The 13,929-nt window shown below is 36.6% G+C and overlaps 1 protein-coding gene across 1 annotated transcript in view; it reads left to right on the top strand.

Moving 5' to 3' along the window:
- POLQ (DNA polymerase theta) overlaps positions 1–10,928 on the top strand; it is a 76,081-nt gene extending 65,153 nt beyond the window's left edge. Inside the window, exons 26-30 of the mRNA XM_070935311.1 lie at positions 3,804–3,915; positions 6,058–6,182; positions 7,294–7,447; positions 9,798–9,913; positions 10,815–10,928. Of these exons, the coding sequence (XP_070791412.1) occupies positions 3,804–3,915; positions 6,058–6,182; positions 7,294–7,447; positions 9,798–9,913; positions 10,815–10,928 (621 nt within the window). The remainder of the gene's footprint in view (positions 1–3,803; positions 3,916–6,057; positions 6,183–7,293; positions 7,448–9,797; positions 9,914–10,814) is intronic.
- The last annotated feature ends 3,001 nt before the right edge of the window (positions 10,929–13,929 follow it).

Below are 13,929 nucleotides of genomic sequence, written 5' to 3'. Positions count from 1 at the left end.
ATGTAATTAAAAAATAGCTTTACTACAAAATAGAGCTGTGAAATAGACATTTTACTTTGGCCACTAAGCTGGGAGTGTATTTCATTAATTAGAATACCTCTATTGTATTTTATTACTGGGTTGATCTGTAATATTTTTCAAGATCATATTTAGGAAATCTAGGAAACCTATCCCATTAAGAACTGCCCAATTCTTAATGCAGATAATCCTTGACTATTATTTATTCAGCGACCATTCAAAGTTATGGTGGCAATGAATAAGGGACTTATGACTGAGATTGTAATGCCCCCACTGTCACATGATCGAAATTTGGGTGGGTGGCAGCTCACCTGCACTTATAACCGCAGGAGCATTCAATTCCTCTCAACTCCCCTCCCCCCAATTTCTGATCTTTTGGCTACCCCAAGGGTCCCCAACCCCAGGACTACGGCTCACTACCGGGCCACGGGAGTAGTGGTCAAGCACGCATGCATGAAGCTCCACTCACGCGAGCGGTGGACCTTGTGCTCATGTGTGAAGCTCCACTCGCGCATGCGGAGGGCATTTGTATGCGAAACTCCATTCACATTGATGGAGCTTCACACACGACTACAAGTACCCTCCACTGACGTGAGTGGAGCTTCACAAGCACACGTGCGAGTGCATGCAGCTCACGCGAGCGGAGCTTTGCATATCAGTGCAAGCATCCTCCGCTCACACATGAAGCTCCATTTGCACAAGTGGAGGGCGTACATGTCTGCCACTTGAGCCAATGGAGCTTGCACATGCACATGCCATTCACACACACACCTCTGATCCTGGCCGGACCACCCCACACTGGCAGAACTGGAGCTAAAGAAGAGGTCAAACAAAGCCTCAGAGAAGGCCACACCTGGCTTTTTCCAAATTGTACACAGCCTTCTCACAATGTTTTAGAAGGCTTCTGAGGCCTTCTGAAGCATGGTAAGATCTCACACGATTTGGATGTGGCCTGAAGAAGAAGGCCTGGAACGGCTGGCAGCTGCCTGTTATAGGGTCAAGCTGGGTGCAGTTCAGCAGCTGCAGGAAGAAGACAGCAAAGGTCAACTGAGGTGGTGGAGTGCAACTGTGGCTAGGACTGGGTTGGGCAGCTAAGCTTTCCTGGGGTATGGTGGCTTTGCACCATGCTGCTGGGATTTGCTGAGGCATTGCTGTGGTTTTACACTGTGCTAGTGGAGTGGCTGGAACTTCCTGGGAAACTATGGCTTTGTGCTGTGCTGCTGGAACTTCCCAAGGCCCTGTATCTTTGTGCCAAGTAATTGGGGTGGCTGGAGCTTTGCACTGCACTGCTGGTGCAAAAGGTGGGGGGGGGGGCTGAGTCTTTGCTGCAGCTCAGGGGTTTCTTGCAACCCTAGCCACAGCATGGAAGAGCCACAGGGTTCTGGAGCTGCTTGCTGCCCATGAGGCAAAGGGCAGGATCGCTAAAAGGGCAGAGATGGACAGGGAGAAGATGGGGAGGGGGTGTTGAAGAGGAGGCAGTCCCTTACTTATCAGTGCTTGAGGCTGGGAGGAACTAAACCTGGAATGGCTTGAATTGGGATGGGCTGTTGGCTATCAACTGATGGAATTCAGTAAACAACAAGTAAAAATGAGTGCCAGCATTACCATTGCTAAGCAATGCAGTTGCATGATGATGCTTTACCACCATGTTGCTTAGTGATCAAAATTCTGTTCCCAATTGTGGTTATAAATCAAGTACCACCAGTACCTTTCTCTCTTCTGTCTCCTCAGCTGGCAGAGTCCTTCCTTTCCTTAAATAGAAAACTCTTGCTTGCTGGCTGATCATCTTTCTCAGTTTCTGAGAGCAGAGAGATCTTCATGGCAGGGTGGCCAGGTCCAACTCTCCTCTTTCACCACATTTCTCTGCTTGAAAAGCCTGATGTTGTGGAATGTATTAGAGCAACTGAGAATCCTGGAATTTGGTGTTGCTGGTGTGAGAAACTTCAGGCTGCCAGTTATGTGGTCTGTGCAACAAAGCCTCACTGTTGCTGGGAGAACTGCTGAGTCAGGTCAAGGGTAGCCATAGTTCCATCATTAGCTTACTGCTCTTCTTCCTGGAGTCTTTCCAAGGCCTATCTTCTCTGTGTGTGGCACTTAGTACCCTGTCCTGACTTTGCATCATCCTGATTGCCTACAGTGGATTGCAAAAAAGAGGCTCAATTTTGCAGTGTTCCTATATATTTCAATAATCCTAAAATAGTAGAATAAATGCCAGTTGAGATTGGTCTGAAAATTTGCAGAAAACTAGACTAGAGCTGAAGATGTCAGCTGTACAATTAGGGTAAGACTATAATATGAATCATAGTTTCAACTTCACTGTGTGAAAAAGGAAATATTGATAAGGAATATTATAGCAATTTTCCATTGTTACCAGATGGGCAATTGATTCATGCTGATATAAATGCCCTATATTGAGTATGAAGTATATTATAAAAACAAGTGGGTTTTTACCATAGTCAACACTGTTAGGTTTGTTAGGTATTTATCATATGTAGCAATTGTGTAAAGTTTAGAAATTTCAAAATCTTTAGAAGAGGCTGACAGAAGGCAGACGAAATGAAGAGGGGAAAATGTAAATATAATTTGAGTTTTACAATTAATTAGATTCCAAAATAGAATGTATGGATTGAGATTGTAAATGCCAAGAATGTTTGACAAGCTTTCTCATATATTTCTTGGCATAAGAGAAGGATATGAATTAAATAAATGAACCCTAACATTCTACCACATCGAAAGGAGCTTCTGCGTATGTAAGTCCCCAAGGAGACAATGTTGGCTTTTTTCTACTTCTCTTCTAATTATTGTCCTGGGTGGATTTATAGAAAACATTGCAGTTTTCTGCAGCACTAATAAGTTGTTTACCTCTCTTCTGTGTGTTTCTGCCTCTATTGTCTTAAAATGTAATATTGTATGCTGCCCAAAATCTTTTGTGAGATGGGTGGCTATGTAAATTGGTTTAATAAATACTGGTAAATAAACAAATAAATAATCATCCTTCTGCTTTTCTGAATCAAGATTCTTTTTTTTCATGTCATATGAAACTAAACTTAAATTGTGATCTCACAGTTTAGTGAGCCAGCCATTGCCCCAGATCAAAACCTCAATTTGTGGCAGGAAAATTATTCTCCATCAGCCATTTTGCTTCCCTTCCCTTCAATCTTTTGATGCAAAAGTAAACATTGTGAAGGAACTCAGTTGGAAAGAATTTGTCTTCCCTTTTATAAAGACTTTTAAGTAAAACAGAGTTAAATAACAATTCACTGTATAAAAAGGTAAAGGTTCCCCTCGCACATATGTGCGAGTCATTCCTGACTCTAGGGGATGGGGCTCATCTCTGTTTCAAAGCCGAAGAGCCAGCGCTGTCCGAAGACATCTCTGTGGTCATGTGGCCGGCATGACTAAATGCCAAAGGCGCACAGAATACTGTTGCCTTCCCATCAAAAGTGATCCCTATTTTTCTACTTGCATTTTTTACCTGCTTTCGAACTGCTAGGCTGGCAGAAGATGGGACAAATAATGGGAGCTCACCCTGTTATGCAGCACTAAGGATTCGAACTGCTGAACTGAACCTTTTGATCGACAAGCTCAGCATCTTAGCCACTGAGCCACTGCGTCCCTATAATTCACTGTATAGTGCCCTTAAAATTACAAAGCTGAACAAACTATTATTCAGCAAGTAAAATCTAATATTTCAAATGAAATAGCAGTTTTGTGCCAGTAAAATGTCTTATTCTTGAATCTTGTTGGTTATTCACTAGTAAATTAGAAAGTTATCATTTTTCTAGATTTGCTATGGAATAATCTATGGAATTGGAGCTAAATCCTTAGGGGAGCAGATGGGTGTTCAAGAAACTGATGCTTTGTGCTTCATTGAGTCCTTCAAATCAAGATATCCAGGTAAAGATTGCCGGTGATCTATTCTTCTTGGCATCCTTGTTCAATAGTTTACTAAATGCAGTGATGGTTCAATGTTCTTCATGGACAAGTAGTCCTCACTTGCTGCATCACTTAAACCATCGGTAAGTGATGCAGCAAGGTAGACTATATATACTGATGAAGCTGTCTTTCCTGCTATCCTGTTTGTGTATGTGCATGTTAGACAGAGAATGAAAATCTGAAAGTGTTATAAATAAAACTGCATTGTGAAACATCAAACTGTCTGGTTCACAGAATTCCTAGATAGTGGAAGCATAAGGGCTTGATACCTGGGAAATCCCACATTCATTTATTTATGTGTGAATGAACTAAGGGCATGCAACGATAGGACACTTTGTATGGAAAAGTTGTGAAGGGAGATCTGTTTTGGTTAACTTTCTTCATTTCTGGGGAAAACAAGTTATTGCTGCTGCTATTCAGTAAACAATTATTGGAAATTTGAGATACATCAACAGATTCAGATCTTCATAGCAGTTTGGAATCAGCTCTGGAACCATTTGTTCTCACTATGTTACAGAGCGTAGGACATGCATTTCTTTATTAATAGCTGTGCCTCTGTATGTAAATGCAGCACATTTAATTTTTTCTGTTGAAACAACTCTAGAAAACTTCTGGTCAGGCTATTTCTCCACTAGAAACACCTCTTACCTCCTTCCTCTTGACAGAACATTGTTTCCCATGTTTGGGAGACAGTGGCCATGAAAACAATACAGTGGGTTTTTTTTTAAAGATCCGCACATGGAAACAGTAATACTGCAATAATGCCCTTTGTATAATAATAATAATAATAATAATAATAATAATAATAATAATAATAATAATAATAATAATATCAGAAAACATATCATCATATATCATCAGAAAACAAATATATTTATTTATTTATTTTATTTTATTTTATTTTATTTTATTTCTATACCGCCCTTCTCCTGCGGGACTCAGGGCGGTGTACAGCCAAGATAAAACATAGCATATAAAATTTAAAAAACAATTTAAAAAACAATTAAATAATTTTGGCCCAAGTTTAAAACAACCCAATTAAAACCGAATTCAATTAAAAACTGAGAGGATGGGATCAAGCCAGCCCAGCTAGATGGAATAAGTGTGTTTTCAGGGCCCGACGAAAAGTCCGGAGGTCTGATATTGTGCATATCTCACGATATATATATTGTCCGGAGGTCTGATATCGTGCGTATATATATCCACCTGATCAGTGGATGCAGCAAAATTTCACAAACTGACTACCTACAACGCCATGACTGTGTTGCTAAGATCATTCACTGGAAATTGTGCCAGAAGTTTGGATTTGAGTACAGCAAAAACCACTGGGAACATCAGGTTGAGAAAGTTTTAGAGAATGAGAAACTCAAGATCTTGTGGGACTTTAGGATTCAGACTGACAGGCACTTGGTCCACAACACACCTGACATAACAATAGTTGAAAAGAAAGAAATATGGTTCATTGACATTGCAATACCTGGTGATGCACGGATTGAAGATAAGCAGCAAGAAAAAATCACAAAGTACCGGGACTTACAAATTGAAGTTGAGCGACTGTGGAAAAAGAAATCATGTGTTGTCCCGATTGTAATTGGAGCCCTTGGAGCAATACCCAAAGGGCTACCCCGCTATTTAGAAATTCTAAATTTGCCGAATTTGAACATTTTGACTCTACAAAAAACCACCTTACTCGGAACAGCTTACATCCTCCGACGATACCTTAACAGTTCCTAGGTCCTTGGTTAGGACTCGAGCTGCTGAGCTATTAACCAGCCTCAAAGGCTGTGAATCTCACTAAAGATATAATAATAATAATAATAATAATAATAATAATAATAATAATAATAATAATAATGAAATGTAAGACTTAAGCATGAAGCAGTGTAAGGTAAGACATTCCTTAGATCTATGAAGTCTGAGTGTTGAATAACAGTTGCTAAGATAAGGAATTGTTAGTAAAATGATATTGCTAGTAAATGATATTGATAATGATAATTAATTAATGATATTTATTAAAAATTAGCAGTATATCTGTGGACTCAACCAGGGATTTATATGATGAACTGATAGCTGACACCAGAAATGACATATTATTTCATGTAGGTATTCAGAAATTCCTGAGAGAGACAGTGAAGAAGTGTACCCGGGATGGGTTTGTGCAGACAATCATGGGGAGGCGTAGATACCTTCCAGCAATTAAGGAAACAAATCCTTACAAGAAGGCTCAGGTATAGTGAGAAACATTTTGTTAAATTGCTACATCTCTGTACTCAACCTTCCTAGTGGTACTGTTCTTGTTCTCTGGATACTTATGTGTGATCTTACCATTAATTTTCAAGCATTGTTTGTTGTATTCCTAATTTCTTCTCCCTGTTGACCTGTCATTGCTGTAATCAAATTGCAGCAATATAAACCATTTCTACCCACTCAGGATCCACATCTTGATGAACTATTTTGTATCTTCCTTGCAGCTCACATTGATTTTAATGAAGTCCAGGCTTATCAATATAATTCTCAGCTCTCATTCTTCCATAGAGATGTAGAAGTAACTTCCCTTGTTTCTAGTACTCAGCCTTGTTATTTATTTCAGCGCATTCCCTCCAAAATGAAGCATGTAAACACCAGAATGAAAAACCTGGTGGCTTTGCGTTGCCTTGGAAAGAAGAGCAATTCTAGATATGTCAGTTGCCTAATCCTTATATATTGAAGGATTGTGAGCCACCTGTTTTTATTCAAAATCAGTTCAGGCTTCTGATTCTAATATATTTCATTCTGTTTATATCTTGCTCAGTTTAACAAATTATCTGCATTTTTTGTTTTTGATGTACACTTAAAAAGAAACACCTTTCCAACTTTAAGTTTTAAAATTATATCAACCCAAATGTATGGATTTTAATGCCAACTGTATGTATTGATTTGAATTCTCTTTAATATGATAAGCTCACCATTACTACAGAATTATTCTTTTAACCGCCAAATCACTATTTCAAACTATTTCTGCAAAACTATTTCTTCATTGTTCTTTCTCTTTTTTAATTTAAAATTCCATCCTTATTTATTTGTTTGCTTGCTTGATTATTATACTTGTACTCACTTAATACTGTAGGTATTAGTTCTTTAGATTTGTCTGTTTTCATCTGTAATACAGAACACAGAAATGCTGCAGGAACTCAATTATTATTTCAGGCTGTTGTTATAAAGAAAGAGACACACACAGAGAAAGAGAGAGAGAGAGTTCCAAGAAAAAAATTAACATTCTCAGGTGAATATAAATTATGTTGCCTATTTATAGCAATTAATTTGTTTTCACTTCTGCACTGTGATTTTCATGAACTTTAGGCAGAGAGGCAAGCTGTAAACACAGTTATCCAAGGCTCTGCTGCAGATATTGTTAAGGCAGCCACAGTGAATATACAGGCACAGCTAGAAGCTTTACCTTCAACAGTAAAATCTTTTGGACATTTGGAGAGCTCATCCCCCAAAATATTGTCAGGTCAGTCTTTTTTTCTTCCTCTGTCTTTATATTTAGTATCAAATGTTCTAAATTTTAAAACTATGGGAAACACCTACTTTCATATAAGAAGGTCATAAAATGTTTGCTCCTTTTTCATAGCTTTTGCCATATATATTCCTGATTAGGTTTTGCTTTTAGCCTGCCTCAGAACACTAAATATTCCTGGCAGACATTTCAAGTTGGCTTTCTTGGGTTCTGTATCAGTTAAAATCAATGCTCAATTACATTTTCATTTGTAGATGAAAAATGTAGTCAAGTAAGGATAATATTCTAAGGCTGTTTCAAGAAAGTAAAATAGTCAAGTCTTCTATTATTTTTTGGACAACACCATTAGGATACAAAAACTTTTTAACAAGTAAGATTTGGGGAAAACCATGGGTCACCAGGCTGATACATTTGACCCACGGGACCTTAAATGATGTCCTCCCTCAATGTTCATTCAGAATTTAGAGACAGTGAGGGATGGGCTCTGCCAATAGCCCCTCTCTCTCATCATCTGACTTATGTCATAACTTCTGGGGAAAGAGGCAGGTCTAATATCTGTCTCTGCTTTTCATCAGTTAGACATCTAACAAAATGAAAAGTAATTTTTAATCAAGAAAAGAAAATATTTTTTCTGTTTATGCAGGAGAGGAAGATATCCATCTTTTAGAATATTCCCTCTTCTTACATTTTTAACGTCAGTAAGAACCATCTGAATAAACTTCAGGCTTTGTAAGAAAAGTACAAGGGAAACAAGAGGCGTATTCCAGGATTCCTTGTATCCCACATCTGCATGTTATCCTTAACAGTAACAATTATATAGATGCAGAAAGTGATTGCCTACATCTTTTACACAGGCATTGAAAGTGATGAAATTGCCCCTTTTATTCTGATTTAAACAGTTTATGAAAATACAGTACTCAACACTGGGTTAATAGAAAAATAAAAACCACTCCTTTCTAAATTCTGTACAAATTCTTTACAAATCCATCAAACAGAACCAAAAAAGAATAAAATGTAATATAAAAACACTGGGGTAATAACAAAATAAATCTATAATACTGGTTCTGGTATAAAAATATAGAACAATAAAGAATGAATTCAAATAATGAAAAGAAATACATTCTTTATTATTGTAAAGTGTTACATTTATTTTTAATTTCATAGTGATTCCTAAGCCTGGAAAGTAATTTACATTTATAATATAATAGAGCCACGGTGGTGTAGTGGTTAGAGTGTAGTACCGCAGGCTACTTCTGCTGATCACTGGCTGCCAGCAGTTTGGCAGATCGAATCTCACCAGCCTCAAGGTTGACTCAGCCTTCCATCCTTCTGAGGTGGGTAAAAGGAGGGCTCAGATTGTTGGGGCAATATGCTGTCTCTCTAAACCACTTAGAGAGGGCTGTAAAGCAGTGTGAAGCGATATATAAGTCTAAGTGCTATTGCTATAAGCATTGTCCCCTTTTATTAAAATCAGACCCTTGGCTGTTCTATTTCCCGAATTCTGAATTCAATCAGAAATGGTAAGGCACGTGTATCAAATTTGTGATGTCACATTGCCCTCGTGGCATTTCACGACGTTTTTTCCCTTTACAGAGCTAGGGTGGGTGCATGATGCATCCAGCCTGCGGGCCGCCAGTTTAACACCCCTGTTGTAATGGAAAAAATAATCAAAATGAGAAAGTTGGAAAGCACTTGGCATTAGGCAAAATACAATGGCTTTTTCAGGAAGGTGATCATAGCTGGACACAGTTTGTTTGCCTAGCCAAGTTCTTCAAAGTGTGCATCAGAATCAAATGCCATAGATCAGAAAAAATCAGAAAGGAACTTAGGAAGAGTGACATGGTAGCTGATAGAACCAGCCTTTCCTCTGCTAAGTCCAGTATAACACTGCAAAATATCACAATAGCTGTGCAGCATTTGCTTAAATATTTCAGAGGCAGGAAAATATACCTGGTGTTCAGCTTCCTCATCATCCTGTTTTTTTTTTTTTAATTTCAGCATTCTTAAGATATCAATGTTTTGCTAAAATGTAATGCCAAAATAATATATGTTACTCTAAACACGTCCTGACTAACGCAGGTTAGAACAAAACAGTTATTTCTCTACAGGCTTCTATATTCATTTTTAATATGAATGTAACTTTGTTGAATCTATTGGCTTAACAAACTCTCCTGGTGACTTCTACTTCCCAATTATTTCAGGGTTTTCTTCACTAAGCACTACCACTTCTTTCCTTTGGAGGGCAACATATTTCTATTCATGTAGCAATAATGACAATTTATAACTTTAATGTCCTTTGAAACTGTTATTTTAATGTTTAAATATGCAGTGTTTATTCTTCTAGGAAAATCACAGAGGATGAAAAAGAGGGAGGTTATTCATCCCAAACATGGAGGATTCTTCATACTCCAATTGCATGATGAACTTCTCTATGAAGTTGCAGAAGACAACATAATTCAGGTATGAGGGTGAAGTTTCATTCCCCAAGCCTGTGGGTTGGTTTCCGAATATTTCATTTCCAGGCTAAGTAACATCTTCAGTGGAGTTTAGGGGATGTCAGTGTCAGTGTTCCTCTGTTTATAAAGGCTTCAGGTGTGGGTGTGTCAAGTGAGGGTCTTGTGATGGGTCTTGTGATAAAGAGATTACATCAATTCCAGTCATTGGGGGGAGCGGTTTGCATGGGTTGGTTGAGGGCATAATTCAGGTGTGATTATAGAGTTTCCCTGAAATCCTTACAGACTGGTTGTTATCTGTATGGTTATCAAGTTGACTGCAAAGAATACAGTAAAAACCCAAAGGGAAGTTAGCAACTGTTCAAAATCATTATTGGACTCCAATCCAGTTTTGTCCTCATGTTTAGGTCTACATCTTATAAAGTCACTTTAGAGAGAAGTTGCATTCAGAGCTGTAGGGAATGAAGTGCAAATTGGTTGAATGTTTGATGGAGATTCTCAGTCATCCAGATCATGGTTGTCTCAAAGATGCTTTTTCAAGAAGCAAATGGACTTTATTTTTTCTTTAAAGATATTTCGCTTCTCATCCAAGAAGCTTCTTCAGCCCGGAAATTGGCTGATTTTTCAGATTACAAAATGCCGTTCATGTATGCTTGGGCTGAGTTTCATGAGTATATGGTTCTACATTTTTTTTAATGACATAAAATGGATTGATTCTTTGAAAGTCAGTTGTGTAATTACCTTTTCAGATTCTCTGAATCATTGTTCCTGCCCTAATATTAAAGATACTCTGACCCACTTTAAATATTTATTCAACTTTGATAACTAGTAAAAAAGAAAATGTGATGAATCTCATGGTAACCATGCACTCAGTTATTTTTCTAAGCCTATATTGTTATTGTTTTCAGGTGGCACAGATTGTTAAACATGAAATGGAAAATGCTGTAAAACTCTCAGTAAAGCTTCCAGTAAGGATCAAAATTGGGCCTAGCTGGGGAGATCTCCAAGACTTGGAATTTTGAATGATGAACAGACGTTTGTAATGCACAATTCTATGAGGAAATGGACACTTAGACATATTTCTTTCTTTTTTTGCACTGATAACATCCCTTTAATATCTCAGAAAAAAAATCTAAACCCCCTGAATTTAATCCTGTTAAGAAAATAATTCAGATGTCATGATATAACTAAAAATCACTATGAAATTATTTCACTAAATAGTATTAATTCCTGGTAATATCTTAGTGATTCCAAAGTCCATATTTAACTGTTAAAATATGAATATAAGATTATTTTTTAAATGCAATGCAGTTAGGAACCGCTAGAAGAATGAGTTATATTTTACTAGTACAGCTTTTTTATGAAGAATATATATTTAATTTATTTCACTTACATAATAAAATATATGAATAATAAAATGAAATTAATCTATTTTGCTGTGTGTAATTTGAATATAAGAAGTATCTGTATCTCAGGTTTCTGTAATAATTCCATGATTTTTATATGCCAGGTAATAACCATATATATATATATATATATATATATATATATATATATATGATCTTTATGAGTTTTCTTATATATAAAGGAGAGTACAAAATATGAAATGCACCCTGCTAAAGGTAAATTTATTCCATGTAGCACATGCATGAGATATCTGTCTATTGGAATGTTCCTTGATATAATACAATACAGTTTTATATTTAAAAATATGCAGTCCATTCCTTTGTTTTATTTTTCATCTGACAAATCCTGCATAGTGTAGCTTACTATTCTGCTTTATATTTTCTATGATGTGAAATCAGTCAATGAATTTGCTCACTTTGTTCCATAATATACTTCATCACTTACTGTAAAATAAATAGAAGCATGTTTCTTCTCTTGAGCTGCATTTGAAAATTAACTTTGCATTTGGAACTTTCACTTTGGTCATCAAAAAGTCAGTATAGAAGATAATTACACAGAAAAAAGAAATGAAAACATGTTAATATAAAAAATCTGATTACAAGTAAATCACAATTTAGTGCAGATTATAAATTGATACCAAGTTGCATTTAAATGCAACCCAAAATTTAGTTAATGTTTAACATTAATTAAAGTTTAACATTAGTTAACACGTGCATATTTGATGTTAGAACATATGCAATTGTGATTAAGATTTTAGACATTGCTAATCTTCATGCAAAATGGACAAAAGGAAAAGTCTATCAGGGAAAAACTGCAAGTTTGAAAAAAAAGAGGCTTCTTAGAGCAAAATTTCGATATAATTGAATATGACAGGTCCTAGCAATACTAAAACTGGAGAAGATATTGGAATGCCTGGATTTCTGGCAGATTTTTTTACTTTCATTTTACTTTCTATAACTATTCTGTGAACCATAAATTGAAATCATTAATATATTCTTTTTATCCTTTATTGCAATATTTATAGTTAGGTTTAAATTTTTTCACTGACTTTCCGTTGAGCTGGCACCAATTACAACATTTTCTATAAAAATACCACCTTGAATAGTAAGAATTTGAATAATGGTACCATTTTGTGGGATTCTTATTCACACTAATTGAGATCTACTGTACCTGCAAAGGAAAAGTTGGGAACAGAATTTACAATAGAAGCTGGTGTGAAAGAAGACAACATTATTGGCTCAAATATCAGCATCAAGTAAAAAAGTGGTTGTCCATTAGGACTCCTAGATCCCTCTTTCAATTACTATTGCCAGGTGTCAACTATTCTATACCTGTACATGTGGGTTTTCCTACCTAAGTGCAGGACTTTATTTTTCTCACCACTGAACTGCTTTTTGTTGGACAAGGCCCAATGCTCAAGTCTGTAAAGATCCTTTTGAATGTTGAGCCTCTCTTCCAAAGTGTTAGCAATTCCCCCCAGCTTGCTGTCATCTGCAAATTTGATGAGCTCCCGTTCTATCCCCTCACTTAGACCACCTTTATGAAGAGGTTGGAGGGCTCAGGTCCCAAAACAGAAGCTTGGGATACCCTATGCATGCTTCCCTCCATATAGATGTAGTTCCATTGAAGACAAAATGCTGTAGTTGTATAGTTGGTCAGCCAAGTGCAAATCCATCTGGTGATTTACATTAGTCAATTAAATTAGTTCTTGATTTCAAATTCTGATTCACATTACTGGAAATGATGGAACATCTAGGATTAGATAATGTGCTATTCTTTAGACAGATATACTTAGGTCAAAATTTGAGGACAATTGTTCCTATTAACCAATCAGTGTGAACACACACACATTCATATTCACTGGCTGGCTCACAAAATAGAATTTATCTCAATTTTGCTTTGCATGTTAGTGTATTGTGGCTTATTGTTAACCATGATGAAATGAACCATGGTTTAGAAAATCTGTGAGCAATGGTTGCTGTCACCAATTCTGTAACCATGAAATCTGCATCTTTCTGGAAAAAGCAGAGGCTCACAGAGGGATAGAGAAATAAGTGAACTGAGTCACAGAATAATTCTGGAGATCCACTAAAGAAAAGGTTAGTTATGCTTGATCAAAAGTAGAGTAACTTAGACAAAGAAGACAGAATCTTAAAAATTAACTCCTCCACAAACAGAAAATAATTGCCCAGTGAGAGAATCTGCTCAGGGCAACCCAATTTAATAATTTTCAAAGCACACAAATAATCATGTTGGCCCATGATGAAAATATCCCCAAAGCACAGCTGGAATAAGTACCTTCATGAACTGAATTAAGAAGCACTGATTTGAAGCATTTTCCAGTATTTGTCTTACTGAATGGAAAACCTATAAACACTGAAATAATGACAATTTACCTTTCTTTTTATTGTTTATTAAAAGTGTTTTTGTTAAAGGAACCTTTATGATCACCATCCAAACTTATGATAGTATAATCCATAGTTAAACTGTACAAAGAAACATTTTTAATTTCTATTTGTCTTGCCTCCAGACCAGTTCCCTAATTTTGTAGCACATCCTAAATTAAAGTAACAATAACCAAGTTCTCAATCATAATTTTCATTTACTAAATGGTAA

Source organism: Pituophis catenifer, unplaced genomic scaffold (assembly GCF_029215685.1).
Source record: "Pituophis catenifer annectens isolate HBS135680 unplaced genomic scaffold, rPitCat1.0.hap2 SCAF_2, whole genome shotgun sequence".
In the NCBI taxonomy this organism is placed as follows: Eukaryota; Metazoa; Chordata; class Lepidosauria; order Squamata; family Colubridae; genus Pituophis; species Pituophis catenifer.
This window is presented reverse-complemented; position numbering and strand designations above follow the sequence as displayed.